At 37.6% G+C, this 18,991-nt stretch overlaps 1 protein-coding gene across 1 annotated transcript; it reads left to right on the plus strand.

The window, feature by feature from the left end:
- The first annotated feature begins 667 nt into the window (after positions 1-667).
- LOC131304351 (protein NLP7-like) lies at positions 668-18,570 on the plus strand. Its single transcript, XM_058331603.1, has 3 exons — positions 668-1,347; positions 16,544-17,050; positions 17,958-18,570. The coding sequence occupies exons 1-3, from the start codon at positions 1,107-1,109 to the stop codon at positions 18,404-18,406; spliced, it is 1,197 nt and encodes a 398-aa protein (XP_058187586.1). The 5' UTR covers positions 668-1,106; the 3' UTR covers positions 18,407-18,570.
- Positions 18,571-18,991: the final 421 nt, after the last annotated feature.

Raw genomic sequence — 18,991 nt, forward strand, 5'->3', positions numbered from 1 at the left:
TTTTTGTAAAGCCCTGATTCGAAGAATTCGCTCGTGTTTTTTCTCACCAAATTAGGATCTGGGTTATCTCGTTCCGCCTCATTTTTCACTTGGGTTTGCAACCAATTTCAGTTCCATCTTCTTGTTTCTGCTTTTGATTGTTGGCGCGAAATATTGTCTCAATCTCCTGTGTTTTTCTATTGGTTTGAATTTGGTAATTGTGCCAATGGTTGTGCTTCGGAACAGTGGAGAATTGGAATCGGACGAGCCTATTGAAGAATCCTTCTTCGAGGAGTTGAACTGCTCGTATTCCTCTCCGCCGACCACATATTCCCCTCCGTGGGGGCCCACAAATTTCCCGTATTTTCCTCCGTCGCCCACATATTTCGCTGTGTGGGGCCCCACAAGTTTCCCTCCGTCGCCGCCGTCTTTCCCTTTGTATTCGCCGGCATCGCCGCCGCCACCATCCTCATCCACTTCTAGTTCTTTGCGTGTAAGCACTGCACTTGATTTGTTTCGTCATTTCCGAAATCAACAGCACGAGGACGTCGTTGACCTGCCCGTCCTTTTTGTGGAATACCTAATTGAGGAGAGGGACGGTGAGTTGAATGTGATCAACGGGTTGGAAGGCGGTGCGCTAAATGTGATCAACGAGTTGGAAAAGCATGCGTTGGAGGACTCATTGGACTGGTTGTCGTTCGACGAGATCAACGACTTGGAACCCCAACACGAGGACATCGTTGACCAGCTGGTCATAGACTACGCGGGAGTGGATCATAGTGTAATTGGGTACAGGGGCGGTAAGTTGGATTTGTTCTCAACAGCGGAAGTTTTGACGATTAACGGGGTGGAATACAGGAAACGTCAGGCCTGGTCTACGACTCTGGAATCATCGGTTGTATTTGTGGAGAAGCTCTCCGTAAGAGTGTGGCTGGGACCCCGTGGCCAATGGGTGGTCGATATTCGTTACGGGTGGAATTGGCTCAACCTCGGCACTTTCAGAACTGCCGAGGGCGCCCCCTTAATTAGCCACTGAATCTTTTAAAAGGTGGAGGGGAGGGGAGGATCTTTTCGATTACCCCCAACCCTTTCTAATTGAAAACGGATCACAGTCGCTGCAGTTGCCAATGACGGCACAAGAAGAGAACCAAGATGGTGGAATTGGTTGTGAGGGAATAAGGGATTATGCAATGGCAGATCAAGCTCAGTTTAATTCCGGGTGTTTGGAAAAAAGAAAAACAAAGAAAAAGTACCCGGGGGAGGAGAGAAGAAACAAAAAAGTACATGGAGTTAGAATTGCAATTCCTTTGGATGATATCTTACAAACTAAGGGAATGTGCCTTAAAGATGCTGCAAATTATCTCAAAGGTACACATACATACACTCCTACAATAAATGAAAATCTCAATTTTGTTCATGTTTTTTTCCCCAACTACTCAATCCGTCTTATAATGTTTGTCTGATTTGCAAAACGAGAATGTAAAATAATACAATTTTTGCAAGAAAAAAATTCACTAGATATCGACGAGTTCTTTAAATTTATGGAAAAAAATAAAAAAAAATTTCTTGAAAGAAATGCATTATTTTTTAGTCATCGTTTTGCGGACTGGACAAACATGTTGGGACGGAGGGAGTAGTTCGGTTAGACTTAGAAAGGCGTACAAAATGCTCCAAACTCCTAGATATGTAGGACTTGAAAAAATGTTGATATCACCTCTGCAAGCAGGGAGACATGTTGGAGAATAGAACTCATGATCTTGGTCATGGTCCTTTATGTACTTTTACAAACAAAATATAGATTAAGTAGATAAATTACATTTCAAAAATAATACAAATACTTAAAAAATAATAGAGCGATACAAGGTTTCAATAGCATCACTTAAATATCACTATTCTCCAAAAACATGAACATTATGAGATTTTAAAAGCATCATTTAAATATCACTCTTCTCGTTTAGCAGTAAAAGTATTACTTATGCCCACATAATAAAATTAATGAACGTCCCTTCATATTTCAAAATATTTTCTTGCTTCACATAGTATATCTTCAAGCATTCATCATCAAAATAATATAATTTGTAGAGAACCAAAGATTATGTGATCTTTGGCGCATTTCTGCTAGTAGTTTGCTAGATAGCCTAGATTGATTCTAGTAGTTTAATTTGTAGTAGGTTCTCTTTGTAAAGTTGTTTGTATTAGGGGTTCTCCCTTGAGATTCTTGTTTTGTTGGCTATAAAACGCATCATTTACCATATGTACATATATATATGTATATATAATTTGTTCCCATTAAATGGAAAACAAAAAAAAACCCAAAACATTCATCGCGTGCAGCGGCAATTTTAGGAATTATTTTCTTTAATAGAGTCATTGGTGAATTCAAATTTCAATTGCTTTGCAACATATAGTTCTACATTAATCAACAAATAATCTTTTTTCCAAAAAAAAAAATAGAACTATAAATATGCATTTAGATTCCTATATATTATGTGGTAAATTCATAGGACTATAGAAGTACTCTCTCCCATTCAAAACTATAATAAGCGCCAACTTTTAATTAAGTGAAATCCTATTTCAATACGTACAACTCTGAAGAATATAATTGTTGTCAATTTAGGTAGTACCATAAACTTTTTCAATCATAGTTTTCTCCGACTAAAACCTATGAACCCTTTTAGTTTCTAACATATTCTGCATGGGAGATCGAAGAACTCAATGTGAATGTGGTGATATTCTATGAAAGCAATTCCTTTTTACTCAAACATATTTTTTGTGGCTCTTGAAATTGGAAATGTGGTTGGAGTTGCTTCGGTAGAAAAATATTGAGCTTTACAATTCTTTCTTATTTTAGTTAGCATCAGTAAACTGAAGAGTTCATGTCGGGAGTATGGAATCTCCAGATGGCCCCCTCACAATGAACACAAATTTATCCGGCAATCCCTCCCCAAAGAAACTCCCGCGGTTGTCGATCAAATGCAAATCCCACAGTTGACTTCTCATACTGTGCCTTCTAATCAAGCCTTGACGGCTACCATTGACACAAATAGTGTTGTTGAAAAGGAAATTCTTTCGCCGCAGTTTTTGCCTACAGCTCAACAAGGAAACTTTGATGTGGGTTTTGGCAATGATGAAGCTGAGGCAATTGGAGTGGGGGCTGAGGGAATATGGGAGGCTGTAATGGAAGAGGCCCAATTGAATTTAGGGGGTTTCGGCAATGATGAAGTTGAGACAATTGGGGTGGGTATTGAGGGAACATGGGAGGCTGCAATGGAAGAGGCCCCATTGAATTTAGGGTGTTTAGGAAAAAAAAAAAGGGAAAAGGAAGGTAAATACCGTAGGAGGAGAAAGAGGTAACAATAGAACTACTGGAGTTAGAATTGCAATTCCAAAGGAAGATATCTTACAAATTAAGGGAATGCGTCTTATAGATGCTTCGAAGCATCTCGAAGGTATGCATAAATATAGTTCTTCAACAAATGAAAATCTCAATCTTGTTGATAGTATCTTGCTTGTTGTTTCCAACTAGAAAGAGTTTTCTCTAAAAATAACAAAAAAACATTTCAGAATCTGTCTTGCTTCAACCATGCTCTCTGAATGGCAGCATCAAAATGGAGACCTCAATTTGAGTTTCCATATTTGAAGACTCAACTCAAAAATGGATACATTAGTAACTAAAAATATGCTCAATTCGTAGAGGATGTATCTAGGTTTTAGTAATTTTTGGTGGCTTCTAATTGGTCTCATTTTTTAAAAAGGGTTTGTGTTGAGCATCTAATGCGACTTGTAAGTGGTATAAATGACTCAATACTTATGATATCTAAACTTAAAGGTAACTGATGTTCAAAACTAGGACAGGCTCATAGTCAAATGGTTTGGATTGGTTCGGTTCATCGTTTTCATGGACATGTTTGGTTCTTGAAACATTAAATCCTCACGACTTGGTTCGGTTTTTAGTTTAGTATAGAACCAAACTAAGACGTGCCATGTTCACCACTGAAATGGAGATTCAATCTCCATTTACGTGAGAAATGTGTATAACCTTTTTTTGAACGGCTTTTTTCTTCTTCTTTTTTTTAACGGCAGAAATGTGTATAACCTAGTCTATGTTCATCTAAGCCATCAAAAAGAATAGGTAACATTACAGTATTATAGTAATTACTTTCTTTTTGGATCTAGTGTACTAATTACTTAGAAAATTATATCAATATATATCCATATATATTCAACAAGGGAATTTGATTTTCGCAAAGAAAGTATTGGATCTTTAAAGATAGAGACTACAGATGGACTTGGAACTTGTGGTTCAACTTAAAGCGCGTGAATAGTTGTACGATTTAAATGTACTTTTTGAAATAAGAGTTAAAATATTGAAGTTGAGTTACTCACGTAGAAGAATTTTGAGCTTCTTGATTCATATTTTTTGCAGTTAGCAAATCTACGCTTAAGCGAATCTGTCGGGACTATGGTATCAATAGATGGCCACCTCGTAAGGAACAAGAACTTATCAGTCAATCTCGCCCCAACAAATCTCCCGCGGTTGTTGATCAAGAGCAAGTTCCACAATTGAATCCTGATACGTTGCCGCCTCCTAATCAAGTCCCGGCTAATAGTGATACATATAGAGTGAAGGTAAAGTGTGAAGAAGGAACAATAATAAAGTTTCGGTTGTCCAGTCCATGGCGAAAGGTAGAGCTGGAACAAGAAGTGAAAAAGAGGCTGCCATTCGAGGCTGGAACTTACGACATCAAATACAAAGATGAGGATGACGATTTGATTTTAATAAGTTGCGATGAGGATTTAGCTGAATGTATCTCCAGTTCTAGCCCGGTGGGCAGCCGTTCGATTGAGCTATTTCTTAAACTAAAGTAGCTCGTGGTTTCGCTTTGGCCAACTTTAATCTTGGTACTGGAGCATTTACCCTTCTTAATTTTACTTTAGAAGTGTTTGGTTATGCAGTCAAACTGTTTGGACGTCTCCAGATCTATTGCATCGGAGAAGTGCATTTACAGATTATATATCCAATAGCTTGGTATTGGAGTATTGGAGTTGTTGTTGTTGCTGTAGTTTGAAAATTTAGTGCTTCATATATATATATGGTACTATGTTTTTCGCTATGTTCTCCAATTATGGGTTTTCGATTTTTTTGCTTTATTGAGCTATATTTGTGATGAAGAATGGTAAGGGAAAAAGGGAGAACGAATAATAGTACGTGCTAGGATTACTTTGTCTTATAATAATAGAATTCTCCATGCTCACATAATTTGTGGATCTCACCATAACGCTTGATGTGTGATCGAAATGTTATTTAAGCGTGGAGTATATTTTCGGCCTTGTTCGAGAGGGAAAGCACACAAAGACCGCAACTTGATAACAAAAAAGGTAGACAAGTCACATAAACTCAAACCAATAACTGAAACAACCTCTGACAAAAACTTCACTCTGTACAAAACTTTACCCATACAGATGCTAGAAGTAGCACATCTGAAAAGAATAAGTTATCAAATGAATAACTAAATTAATAAGGAAAACCTTTGTATACTTCTAGGTCACCTGAACTTTTGTTCTTCTTATCTTCCGAAAGGAAAAAAAAACTTTTGTTCCTTTCTCTTCTCTGAACAGGAAGATCTTCATGGGATTATGTACGTAATAATACTTTCGTCTTTGTTTGTCTTTTGACGGTAACATTTGATGTGGAATTCAAAAGCCATGTGAGAATTAGTATTTTCGTCTGTGTTTGATAGGAAAAACACCTAAAGACCTCCACATTCACATAGTTAATGAATGCAATGATAAAATTTGATGTGGGATCCAAAAGTTACGTGACTTTGTAGTTTTTTTGACTTTGTTCGATAGGGAAAGCACATAAGGACCACAACCCAATCATACAAAAATAAACAAAACTTAAAAATGATGTCCACCGCACACCTACGTGAGACTTACTTTATGCCCCACAAAAATACCTAAAAATACCATAAATTTTATAACATTTTTTATGGAACCCTATACAAAATCAGCTCAATCGCATTTGTATGGGGCTCTGTAAAAAAACTAGCTCAATCGCATTTTGGTACTCCCTCCGTCCCTTTTTAAATGTCTTACTTCGTAACTCCAACTTATTAAAAAAACATCATCATTATACCTTTCATATTAACTTTTTCCTCTACTTTCCCTACTTACCCATCATCATTACACTTTTTACTCACTAACTTTTCAAAATGGAATATACTTTTAGGGACAAAATAGACAATGTACCAACTTTTACCCACTAACTTTACCAAATGGACACTTATTAAGGGACAGCCCAAAATGGAATACTGGACTATAATAAAGGGACGGGGGAGTATGTTTTTTGAATTTGTCTACTCAACTATTCAGTTTTGCCCTACGAATTCAAGAAAACATACCTACCGTGATGCGATTGAGCTCGTTTTTTATAGGGCCCCATAAAAAAACATTTTAAATTTTATGGATATTTTTATGTATTTTTTTGAGGCCCAGACTGGGCTCCAAATAAGCTTGCGGTGGACTAATGCGGTGAGTGTAGACATTAATGTAAAACCAAATAACTGAAACCAATCTCTCACAAACATTAGTAGTCAATAGATTGAATAACAGAACAAATCAGTAAAACCATTGTCTTGTAAGACAACTAACACAACTCCAACTCCCGTGGCTTTGGATTTATTGGGTCCGGAGTGCCTGCATGGATTTGGTTACACAATGTCACTTCCTGCAATCGCTCTAAAACAGATTTATAGGTGCAATGCCGAATAATATAAAAGACTTAATTAAAACTCTTGCCAACACCAATTGATTTTAGGATAGACCGTAGAAAAGCAGTCCGACAGATTTATTCCTGCTGCAAACAAAAAAAGGTAAGTAGGGTACCCTATAGCCGATGGGCCCATTGGGCGGACTGTCTGGCCCAGTCCATTAGAAACTAGATAGATGCCCATGTCTTGACATGCTACAATCCAATCCCTCGAAAGTTAAAGATACACAGTGGTAGCGGTTGGTTTGGTTTCTCAAACCGGCAGAGATGATGATACCGGCGGAGGAGGCGCTGCAGATCGTGCTGAGAGTGGCTCAGCGCCTGCCACCCGTCTCGGTACCCTTGCACGAAGCTCTGGGCAAGGTCTTGGCCGAAGACATCACGGCCCCTGATCCTCTCCCTCCTTACCCTGCCTCCATCAAGGTCTTCCTAAAACCCTAACTTCCACTTACAATACATGGTCGTCCCGGCCGATTTACGCGCATCTCGAAATTAATCCTGAATCAGTCTTACCGTCTATTAGCGGGAGCCCAATTGAAGCCGGAGGAAGCTCCGTATGGACAAGACCCCGAAGGAGTTGATAGCACCGGGTATTGAACCTAAGGCCGAACGGACAGACCAGAGGAGTTGAAAGCACCAGTTTTTGAACGCAAGACCGTAATAGAGAGCAAACCCCTACGCACAAACCTTGAAGACCCTGGCATCCAAACCCTTGGGTTCCTTTCTCCAATATATTCACCCACGAACATATGAATTGACTCTTTTTTTTTTTTTTGATTGGATGAATTGACTTTGTTTTGGTAATACTAATCTTATATATGAATTGGCTTAAAATTTTAGGCCACTGTTTTTAAAACATTCCTCCAGACCAACATATCATCTTCGCTTTTATTGCCCTTGAGACTGAGAAGTCAAGAGGCCAAAACTTGCCAAAGACAAGCATTGATTATTAGTTCTTTCGTTTTTAGTTTGTGGTCTTATCAGGGGAGTATTTCTTGGGTTGTTGTGCATTGGGTTGATTTAGTTATTGCCAATCTTAATGATATACTCTTTCGTTATTGTATTTTTCTACGGCTTGACTTTAAAAAAAAAAAAAAGAAAGAAAGAAAGAAAAAATTTAGACCTCAGTAATTGTCCATGCCCATAGCTAGCAGTTTACGATCATGAACCCAACCATTCAACTGAGACATGTCCACCATCAAGAACATATTTTGATGGTGTCGTGATGAAAGGAACCTGTAAAAGGTTTTAAGGAACTATACACAATGAACACTTGTAAAGGTTCTTACATCAAGAATGGAAAAGAATATTTAACAAGAAGAGGAAGTTGCTTGGTTGTCTTCGCTCTGTGCGGATGGTATTCTATTTATCAGTGTTCTAAAACAAGGAATTAATCGTTGGCGGGCCTATCCAATTACGTCCAACTAATGATTAATCGCTGATTACAAATTAATATGCACCAATTAATCGCCAATTAATCTGATTAATCACTCAAAGGTGGCCAACTGTCCGACTAGCGCTTAACGACTTTTAGAACATTGTTATTTATGAAAGAAAGAAAAGGGAGAAGGGAAGAAAATGACAGAAAGAAAGTAACAAAGAAGGAAAGGAGAAAGGCCCTGTGTTCAAGGCTCTATGTATCTGAAATCTGAATGCTTGGGCAAACTGTTTCATTGTTGACATCAGAACTTTACCTTTCTCTTGACTCTTTTCTTTTCCATGATTTGATTTTTTACAGGATGGCTTTGCAGTAGTTGCCACAGATGGGCCTGGTGAATATCCCGTAATAACTGAATCAAGAGCAGGAAATGATGGAGTTGGTGTGACTGTGACCCCAGGAACTGTAGCATATGTAACAACCGGAGGTGAGCCTGTTTATGTTGAATCTAAAATTATCATTAATAAACTTGGGCTTGGACAAATTATGGAGCCCTTGACTGAAGAAAGTGCTAATTTACTTCAACGGTTGGAAATGCTCTCTAATCCTCTATGCACCAACCTTGCCAGTGAAATTGCTAATAGGTAAACTGTGGATGTGGTTGGTGTGGTTTACTTTGTGGCATGTCTTTCCTTGTAAACCATCCAGAAAAACATAACTAATTTGGACCTCTTCACGTAGATACCGGGCCGTGTCTTTTTCTGTCTATCTTCCAAGTTTTGCTACTCTTTATAAAAATAGTTCACTTCAAGAAAGCTAATAGCTGCCATTAACTGATGATGTTCCAGTTTTTGCTCATTTTCTGTCACCGTTTTTAAGCTGGAAATTCAAGCCATTTTTTGGATTGCCCAAGTAGATTAAGCGTCTTCTCTTTGCTTCTGTTATCTTCTCGTAAAGCCATTCTGTGTGGAATTAATGAGTTTATGTTGAGATTATTTGCGCGAAACTGCTTGGTCCTTAAAGGTGTGGTGGACCTCTTTGCAACGAGGGGTTTTGGTTTTAGTCCATTGCTAGCTAGGATAAGTGTTTTAATGCTTCGAATGTACGGGTGAAGTGATCTGATTTGTTTTTCTTAGGGAAAATGACGGCTCAGGACGTGTTTTGATAATTAATACCCGCCAATGACATGCTGAGAATATTTGTTAATACTGAAAATGTCCTTGATGGGTATTAATTATCAAAACACGTCCTGAGCTGTCATTTTTCCTTCTTTTTAATTTCTAAAATAAGATAATAAATAAAGTGAAGAATTTTGACTTAGTAGTGTCGGCCGTGGTAAACTGGTAGTCATATTTTACACAATCTGATCATATACAAAATGTGGAAGAAAATAGTGAATATATGATCATGTTAAAAAATCAGAAAATATATGTTGTATGAGAGAAAATTATTCACGCCTCCTCTGTGAATAAGTTATTTACAGAGGCGGACGATCTCAACCGTCTATCTCGACAATCAATGATCCGAAAATTTTAAAAACTTTTCCAAGGACTGGAATAGTTTTTTAAAAATCCGGATCGTCCAAGTCCAGAACACTTTGGAAGCGCAGGATTGAGCACTGTGAACTCAGTTTTACGGAAACCTATCTAAAAAAGTTTTTCTCATGTTGTATACATGACCATGGTTAATGCTGAATGATCTAAATCATTAACAAACTCACAAAATTTATGTTATATACATGACCATGTTCAAAAATCATAATAACAAAAAACCTATGAAATCTTGATCCGTGCTATCTATCACTATCTTCATCGTTTGTCATTTATCATTGACGTTTGTCATTTATCACATTGACGTAACTAGACAAATATTTTCTTTCTGTTGGTGTAATTTATTGTTCGTTATAATTTTTTATGATTAAATACTTTTGACATTAAATTACCTGCAACGTTGATGAAAATGACATATGTATTATTTCAGGTATTATTGCATTATTTGCTAACCAATAACGTCGTTGACATGTGTCATTTTTGCATATTAATAATTTTTTTGCATATTAATATTGACAACCTTATTAAATAGTTTAACCTCTAAGAGCATTTCTAATATGCAGAGTATTATTCAATAGTCCAGGAGTCAAATCTTGAGATGTCAAATTGAATGCCAAATCTTTTTTTTTGACAATAAAGAAGAACTTCATAAATATAAAGAGTTATTACATCCCAAAGTTCATTACAAAGCACAAAGCTCAAAGAAACCTAAATAAAATAAAATAAAACAACTACATCAAGCATAACAAAAGAGCAATCTTCCGAAACAAAAGAACTGATAGATAAGTTATCCATTGTCAAAAGGATAAGAGGTGGTCCACTTCTGAATGGATCCTGGAAGATGCTGCAAACTTAGCCAAAAAATATGCTTGATGTAATCTGCTATGGTCACATAGGGATAAGCTGCAGAGATGAACAGACTGCACAAGGAAGCAGAAATCAAAAAACAAAGGAGCTGCAATGGCTGGAAACTCCTTAACGCTTCTCAACTGGTAAAAAGAGCAGAATCATTAGTATGGATGTGAATATGCAACATATTTCTATTTAAAGCCCAACTCACTGCCTCAATTAAAGAGAGAATAGAGGCGCAATCTTTTGGAGAGGAAGAGCTTCTGAAAATAGAGCCCACAGTCCTGGACTGAATCGTAAAGGTTATACCCACACCAGATTTGTTGCGCTGCATATTATAAGCATGGGCACAAAAAATATCCAAAACTTGATCATCACAATTGCATAAACATGAGTAACATGAAAAGTATGCATTTCCGAATGGGAAGGAATGGAAGTTCTAGGGGAAAGCTCTCTAAAGAAGGGGAGTTAAGATAGAGATATGGAAGGTTTCAGAGATACAAAAGCTTGGTTGATGGATTGAAAGAGGTGGTTTGCATGAGTGAGAACTTGAGAGGGGATGGAAAAGTAGACTAAAAAACAACCTTATTCCTTGCCAGCCAGATACACCAGAGAAGACACGAAATTTTTTAGAAAAAGCTCCTACTGTGAAGTGACATAATGAGGCCTAACATTTACACTTAACATTTCTATTACTAGTATTTCTTCAAATTAACAACATTGAACGTAAATCACATAATGCGTCTGAGCAAGTAGGAGTGTGAAAACATCTTTCAAAATCACCTCAAACTACTTAAATTTTAAAAAATGAGGATTCGGAGCAGGACCGAGGACTCCTACTGAACAATTATGTGATTAAGTGTGCAACAATACTAATGGACTTCCATCGAACAGTGTCACCACTTATACAAAATTCTACCTCTGCCACTGCTATTGTGTCCCATTTGCTCCGAGGGCTGTGTCGTTTTGAATGTTTTGATCCTTTGGCTAAGTTCACAAGGCCAAATCAATTGTAACTTAAGAATTGAAGCCAAAGAAGGCTATTTTTTTTATAAAGAAAAAAAAAAAGGGCAGGAAACGCCTCCCCCACTTCACCCTTTGAAAAGCAGGAGTGGTTGGTCTAAGATTCCAGAGTGGTGTGATCTAGTCAAAAAGGAAAAAAATTGAGATTGGCTTATTTACGGAGTAGCCGTGAATAAGTAATTTGCAGAGTATACAATTTTAGTCATTCATTTCAGCATTGGAAGGTCCGGATTTGAAAAAAACTATTCGGGCGAAGAGTATTCTTCGCCCGAATAGTTTTTTTCAAATCTGAACCGTCCAATATACTTTGGACGCACGCGATTTGGCTCCGTAAACATTTATTCACAGAAAGCTCCATAATAAAGTTTTTCACAAAAAAAATTACCAAGTGATGAATAAAAAAAGAGAATGAATTTTGTCCGGCGCCGACGGACAAGGAGGTTTTCTGCCACCCCCAGTGTGGGTCCCACCGCACATTTTTTTGGGTAATCTGAACCGTGCATCTTGTAGGGCCCGCAAAATAATGTATTCAAGCAAAAAATCAGCTTGTCCGGATATCAATAGGTGTGTCAAAAGTTGAGTTTTAGAGGGAAATATGGACGGCATGGATCTGTCAACTGTTTTTTAACTTAAACTGTCTACGGTCGATGTCCGGACAAGCTGATTTTTTGCGTGGATACATTATTTTGAGGGCCCTATATGATGAACGGTTCGGATTACCCAAAAAAATCACGAAAGAGACCCATGGGGTGTTGGAAAACCCCCCTTTTCCTCCGCCTCCGGAAATAATGTTTTCTCATAAAAAATTACCAAGTGGATTCTCTGGTCTCCTTAGCGAAACCGCTCGCTTTCTCGCTTCATCAGGAAAATTACGAGGGGGGTTATCAGGTTTTTCGAATTTATCAATTTGATAATCAAAATTGCTTGTTTTTAAAACCTTTGCAAGAACATCATTTCTGTGAAAAATGATATTGATCACCCAATCCCGTTTGACATGTCTTAATAACACTTATATTGGAGAAAACAAAATATATGAACGTCATAGATCAGGTGACTATACTTGTACAAGCGTTTAATAGTTCAGTTTTGTACAGTGTTAGCATTGTGGCTTCTAGTTTATCAACCATGTTGTAATATACTCATCATAACTTTCTTTCAAGATGGTTTGGCTTTTCTTAAATTGAATTTGATTATTCTTCATCAAAATGTAAACTTCGTATGGTTACAATGGACATGTAATTTAGAAATCGAAATAATAAATATGGACACTTTCAATAAACATGGATACATCTTTTTCGAATATCAATGCACTTTTTATTTATTATCCTACATCCTTTAGACGGAGGTTTGAATAATCCCACTTATATTTTGGGAAAATTATAGTTACCTCCCTCTAAATATGCCTCACGTACACTTACCCCCCTCTAATATTTTTTGGCACTTAACCCCCTCAAACTAACGGAAATTCAAACGGTCATAACTTCAAATGGTCATAACTTTTTCGTCCAAAGTAGAAAATATGCAAATTATATATCGATTTCAAGATCTTGAAGTCAGTTTTCTAATGACATCAAAATCACATCACGATTCAAAGCACATAGAAAGTTATGATCAAAAGAGTAAGGGCTGGTAGACAGAAAGACCGTTTTGATTATAACTTTCTGTGTGCTTTGAATCGTGATGTGATTTTGGTGTCATTAGAAAGCTGACTTCAAGACCTCGAAATCGATATATAATTTGCATATTTTCGATTTTGGATGAAGAAGTTATGACTGTTTGAATTTTCGTTAGTTTGAGGGGTTAAGTGCCAAAAAAAAAGTTAGAGGGGGTAAGTGTACGCAAGGCATAGTTAGAGGGGGTAACTATAATTTGCCCTTATTTTTTCACTCGAACGAGGGACATCATGGTTAATGGAGTACTAAAAGTAAAAGTATCGTTATGGTCATGTGCGACGTGTACTATTTGCTCTGACTGTTGTGTCTTTCTTGAATCTTTTGGGATCAAAAGGGGTCAAGAAGACAAACCAATTGTGAAGTGGAAAATTCTACTCCATCCAAGGTGTTTTCAGGAATAAACAATGGTGGGAAACTTATCCCACCTTCTTTTGAAAGTGTGAGAATACTGAGACGTTTCATTTCTTTTTTCCTCACCAAATCTCTTCTCCATCAATAAAAAGGGGTGTAGGACTTGCAGGATGAACAATTACCACTTGGATTCTCTCTTCTCCTCATCGAAGCCACCTCGCTTTCTTGTCCTCTCTCTCTCTCTCTCTCTCTCTCTCTCTCTCTCTCTCTCTCCATACCATTTGATTCTCTCTTGTCCTCATAGAAGCCGCCCGCTTTATTGTTCTATCATCTCTCTTTCCATCCATACATTGATCTTAGATCTCAGAGGTTTAGGAATTCAATTGCTTTTTGTGTCCTGTTCAGTTTCTTTTTGTAAAACCCTGATTCCAAGAATTCGCTCGTGTTTTTCTCACCAAATTAGGATCTGGGTTCTCTTGTTCCGCTTCATTTTTCACTCGGGTTTGCAACCAATTTCAGTTTCTGCCTTTAATTGTTGGCGCAAAATATTGTCTCAAACCCGTGTTTTTCTATTGGTTGAATTTGGTAACTGTGCCAATGTTTGTGCTTAGGGAGAGTGGAGAATTGGAATCAGACAAGCCTATTGAAGAATCCTCCTTCGAGGAGTTGGACTGCTCGTATTCCTCTCCGCCGACCACATATTCCCCTCCATCGGGGCCCGCAAAGTTCCCGGATTTTTCTCCGTCGCCCACATATTTCCCTGTGTGGGGCGCCACAAGTTTGTCTCCGTCGCCACGGTCTTTCCCTTGGGATTCGCCGGCGTGGCCGCCGCCACCATCCTCATCCACTTCTAGTTCTTCTCGTGTACGGACTGCACTTACTTTGCGTCCTAATTTAAAAAATCAACAGCACGAGGACGTCGTTGACCTGCCGATCGCACACTTGGAGTTGTGTGTGAGTTACCTAATTCAGGACAGGGATGGTGAGTTGAATGTGATCAACGGTTTGAAGGCGGTGCGCTGAATAGCCTGAATGTGATCAACGGGTTGGAAGGCAGTGCGTTGAATGCGTCGGGGTTGAAGGACCCAGAAGTGTTGCGGTTGGGTCAGATCTCCAAGTTGGAAGACCTACACAAGGACATCATTGACCAGCTGGTCTTAGACTACGCGGGACTGCATCATTATGTAATTGGGTACAGGGGCGGTGAGTTTCATACGATCTCAGTAGGAGGGGCAGTTTTCACGGTCAACAGGAAGAAATACACGTATCGTCAGACCTTGCCTACGACTCCCGAAAAATCGGATGTAATATTTACGCTCAAGCTCTCCGCAAGAGTGTGGCTGGGACGCCGCCGCCAATGGGTGGCCGATATTTGTTACGAATGGAATTGGCTCAATATTGGCACCTTCAAAACCGCCGACGGCGCCCCCGCTGAATTGGTAAAAAGGTGGAGGGGAGGGAAGAATCTTTTCGATTACCCACACTTCCTGATTGAAAACGGATCAGAACCGTTGCAGTTGTCACCAACGGCACAAGAAGAGAACCAAGATGATGGAATTGGTAGTGAGGGAACAAGGAATTGTGCAATGGCAGATCAGGCTCAGTTTAATTCCGAATATTTAGAAGAAAGGAAAACTGGGGAAAAGAACCCAGGGGAGAGAGAAGAAACAAGAAAGCAAATGGAGTTAGAATTGCAATTCCTTTGGATGATATCTTACAAGGTAGACTTGAGAATGCTGCAAATCATCGCGAAGGTACACATACATACACTCCTCCAATAAATCAAAACCTCAATTTTGTTCTTGTTTTTTCCCCCCAAGCTAGATAGGTTAAGAAAGGGCATACAAAGTGCTCCAAACTTCTACATGTGTAGGACTTGGGAAAATGTTAATGTAGCACCTCTGCAAGCTGGACACTATTTTCGAGAATCAAACTCATGATCTTGGTCATGGTTAGCCTAACTTTTCAGTGTTCTAAAGAGAAAATAAAAATTGAGTCCCTTTATAAACTTTTACAAATAAAATATAAATGAAGTAGATAAATTACCTTTCAAAAAAAATACAAATACTTAAAAAATAATAGAGCAATACAAGGTTTCAAATGCATCACATAAATATCACTATTCTCCAAAAACGCGAAGATTATGAGATTTTAAAAGCATCATTTAAATATCATTGTTCTAATTTAGCAGTAAAAGTATTACTTATGCCAGCATAATGAAATTAACGAAAGTCCCTTCATATTTCAACATATTTTCTTGATTCACACGGCATGTCTTCAAACATTCATCATCTAAATAGTATAATTTATTTGCATTAAACGAAAAAAAAAAAACCCCCCAAAACATTCATTGTGTGCACTGGCAACTTTAGGAGTTATTCTTAATAGAGTCATTCATGAATTCAAAATTCAATTGCTTTACAGCATATAGTTCTACATTAATCAACAAATAATCATTTTCCCCCAAAAAAATTAAAATGATAGATACGCATATACATTTAGGTTGCGGTCAATTCATAGGACAATGGAAGTATTCTATCCCATTCAAAACTATAAGCGCAAGTTTTTAATTAAGTAAAATCCTATTTCAATGCATACGACTCAGAAGAATATATAACTGCTGTCAAATTTATGTAGTACCATAAATTTTTTCAATCATAGTTTTCTCCGACTAAAACCTATGAACCCTTTTAGTTTCTATCATGCTGGATCTATATGGGAGATCGAAGACCTCAATTATAGATGCTATATTTGAAGACACACAAAAAATACCAAAATAAGAAGACAAAAGGAATTCATTTCAAAAAAAAAAGAAGACAAAAGGAATATATTTTTGGGGTTTTTTTTTTACTCTAAATGCAATTCCTTTTTACTCAATCATACTTTTTGTGGCTCCAGAAATTGGAAATGTGGGTTGGAGGTGCTTCGGTAGAAAAATATTGAGCTTTTCAATTCTTCCTTATTACAGTTAGCAACACTAAACTGAAGAGTTCTTGTCGGGATTATGGAATCCCCAGATGGCCACCTCGCATTAATGAACACGAACTTATCCAGCAATCTTTCCCTAAAGAAACTCCAGCGGTTGTCGATCAAGAGGGAATTCCACAGTTGACTTCTCATATTGTGCCTTCTAATCAAGCCTTGATGGCTACAGTTGACACAACTAGTGTTGTTGAAAAGGAAATTCAACCGTCGCAGTTTTTGCCTACAACTCAACAAGAGAACCCTGATGCAGGTTTTGGCAACAATGAAGCTGAGGCAATTGGAGTGGGGGTTGAGGAAACATGGGAGGCTATAATGGAAGAGGCCCAATTGAATTCAGGGTGTTTGGGAAAAAAAGGGAAAAGGAAGGTAAATACCCCAAGAGGAGAGAGCGGTAACAACAAAATTAATGGAGTTAGAATTGCAATTCCAAAGGAAGATATCTTACAAACTAAAGGAATACGTCTTATAGATGCTGCGAAGCATCTCAAAGGTGCGCATAAATACAGTTCTTCAGCAATTGAAAATCTCAATCTTGTTGGTAACATCTTGCTTGTTGTTTCCAACTAGATAGATTTTTCTCCAAAAACAACAAAAAAATATTTCAGAATTTGTCTTGCTTCAACCATGCTATTGGTATGGCAGCATCAAAATGGAGACCTCAATTTGAGTTTCCATATTTAAAGACTCAATTCAAAAATAGATACATTAGTAACTAAAAATATGCTCACTTCGTAAAGGATGTATCTGAATTTAGTAATTTTTGGTGGCTTCTAATTGATCTCATTTTAAAAAAGGGGTTTGTGTTGAGCATCTAATGCGATTTGTAAGAGATATAAATGCCTCAATACTTACGATATCTAAACTTAAAGGTAACTGTTGTTCAAAACTAGGACCGGCTCATAGTCAAATGCGTTGGATTGGTCTGGTTCATCGTTTTCATGGCTATGTTTGGTTCTTGAAAAATTAAATCCTCACTACTTGGTTCGGTTTTTAGTTTAGTACAAAATCGAACTAAGACGTGCCATGTTCGCCAGTTAAATGGAGATTCAATCTCCATTTACGTGAGAAATGTGTATAACCTTTCTTTGAACGGTTTTTTTTTTAACGGCAGAAATGTCTATGCAATACTTACTTTCTTTTTGGATCTAGTGTACTAATTACTTTGAAAATCATATCAATATCCTATATATATTCAACAAGGGAATTTGATTTTCGCAAAGGAAGTATTGGATCTTTAAAAGGTAGAGACGACAGATGAACCTGGAATTATTGGTTCAACTTAAAGCGTGTGAATAGTTGTACGATTTAAATATACTTTTTGAAATAAGAGTTAAAATATTGAAGTCGAGTTACTCACGTAGAAGAATTTTGAGCTTCTTGATTCCTATTTTTTGCAGTTAGCAAATCTACGCTTAAGCGAATCTGTCGGGGGTATGATATCTACAGATGGCCACCTCGCAAGGAACAAGAACTTATCAGCCAATCTCGCCCCAACAAATTTCCCGCGGTTGTTGATCAAGAGCAAATCCCACAATTGAATCCTGATACGTTGTTGCCTTCTAATCAGGTCTCGTCTACTAGTAATACATATAGTGTGAAGGTAAAGGTAAAGTGTGAAGAAGGAACAATAATAAAGTTTCGGTTGTCTAGTACATGGCGAAAGGTAGAGTTGAAACAAGAAGTGAAAAAGAGGCTGCCATTCGAGGTTGGAACTTACAACATCAAATACAAAGATGAGGATGAGGAGTTGATTTTAATAAGTTGCGATGAGGATTTAGCGGAATGTATCTCCAGTTTTAGCCCGGTGGGTAGCTGTTCGATTGAGCTATTTCTTAAACTAAAGTAGCTCTTGATTTCGCTTTGGCCAACTTTAATCTTGGTACCGGAGCATTTACCCTTCTTAATTTTACTTTGGAAGTGTTTGGTTATGCAGTCAAATTGTTTGGACGTCTCCAGATCTATTGCATCGAAGAAGTGCATTTACAGATTATCCAATAGCTTGCTTGGTATTGGAGTTGTTGTTGTTGCTGTAGTTTGAAAATTTAGGGCAAAATATGGTATGTTTTTCGCTATGTTCTCCGATTATGGGTTTTCGATTTTTTAGTTTTGTTGAGTGATTGTGATGAAGAATGGTAAGGGAAAAAGTGAGAAGGAACAACAGTGCTAGTGATACTTTGTCTTATAATAGAATTTTCCACGCTCACGTAGTTCGTGGATCTCATCATAACGCTTGATATGATCAAAAAGTTATTTGAGTATGAAGTATGTTTTCAACCTTGTTCGAAAGGGAAAACACACAAAGATCGCAACTTAATAACAAAAAGGTAAACAAGACAGAAACTAAAATCAACTCTAACGAAAACTTCACTCTATACAACTAACTTCACCTATCCAGATGCTCAAAATAGCACATCTCAAAAGAATAACGAAA

Source organism: Rhododendron vialii, chromosome 1a, assembly GCF_030253575.1.
Source record: "Rhododendron vialii isolate Sample 1 chromosome 1a, ASM3025357v1".
In the NCBI taxonomy this organism is placed as follows: Eukaryota; Viridiplantae; Streptophyta; class Magnoliopsida; order Ericales; family Ericaceae; genus Rhododendron; species Rhododendron vialii.

What these genes read in the sequence shown, in the direction of transcription:
- LOC131304351 (XM_058331603.1), top strand. Translation starts at nt 1,107, where the DNA reads ATGACGGCACAAGAAGAGAACCAAGATGGTGGAATTGGTTGTGAGGGA. An exon ending in TGCTGCAAATTATCTCAAAG is followed by an intron (nt 1,348 to 16,543) that starts GTACACATACAT and finishes TCCTTATTACAG; the next exon opens with TTAGCAACACTAAACTGAAG. An exon ending in TGCTGCGAAGCATCTCAAAG is followed by an intron (nt 17,051 to 17,957) that starts GTGCGCATAAAT and finishes TATTTTTTGCAG; the next exon opens with TTAGCAAATCTACGCTTAAG.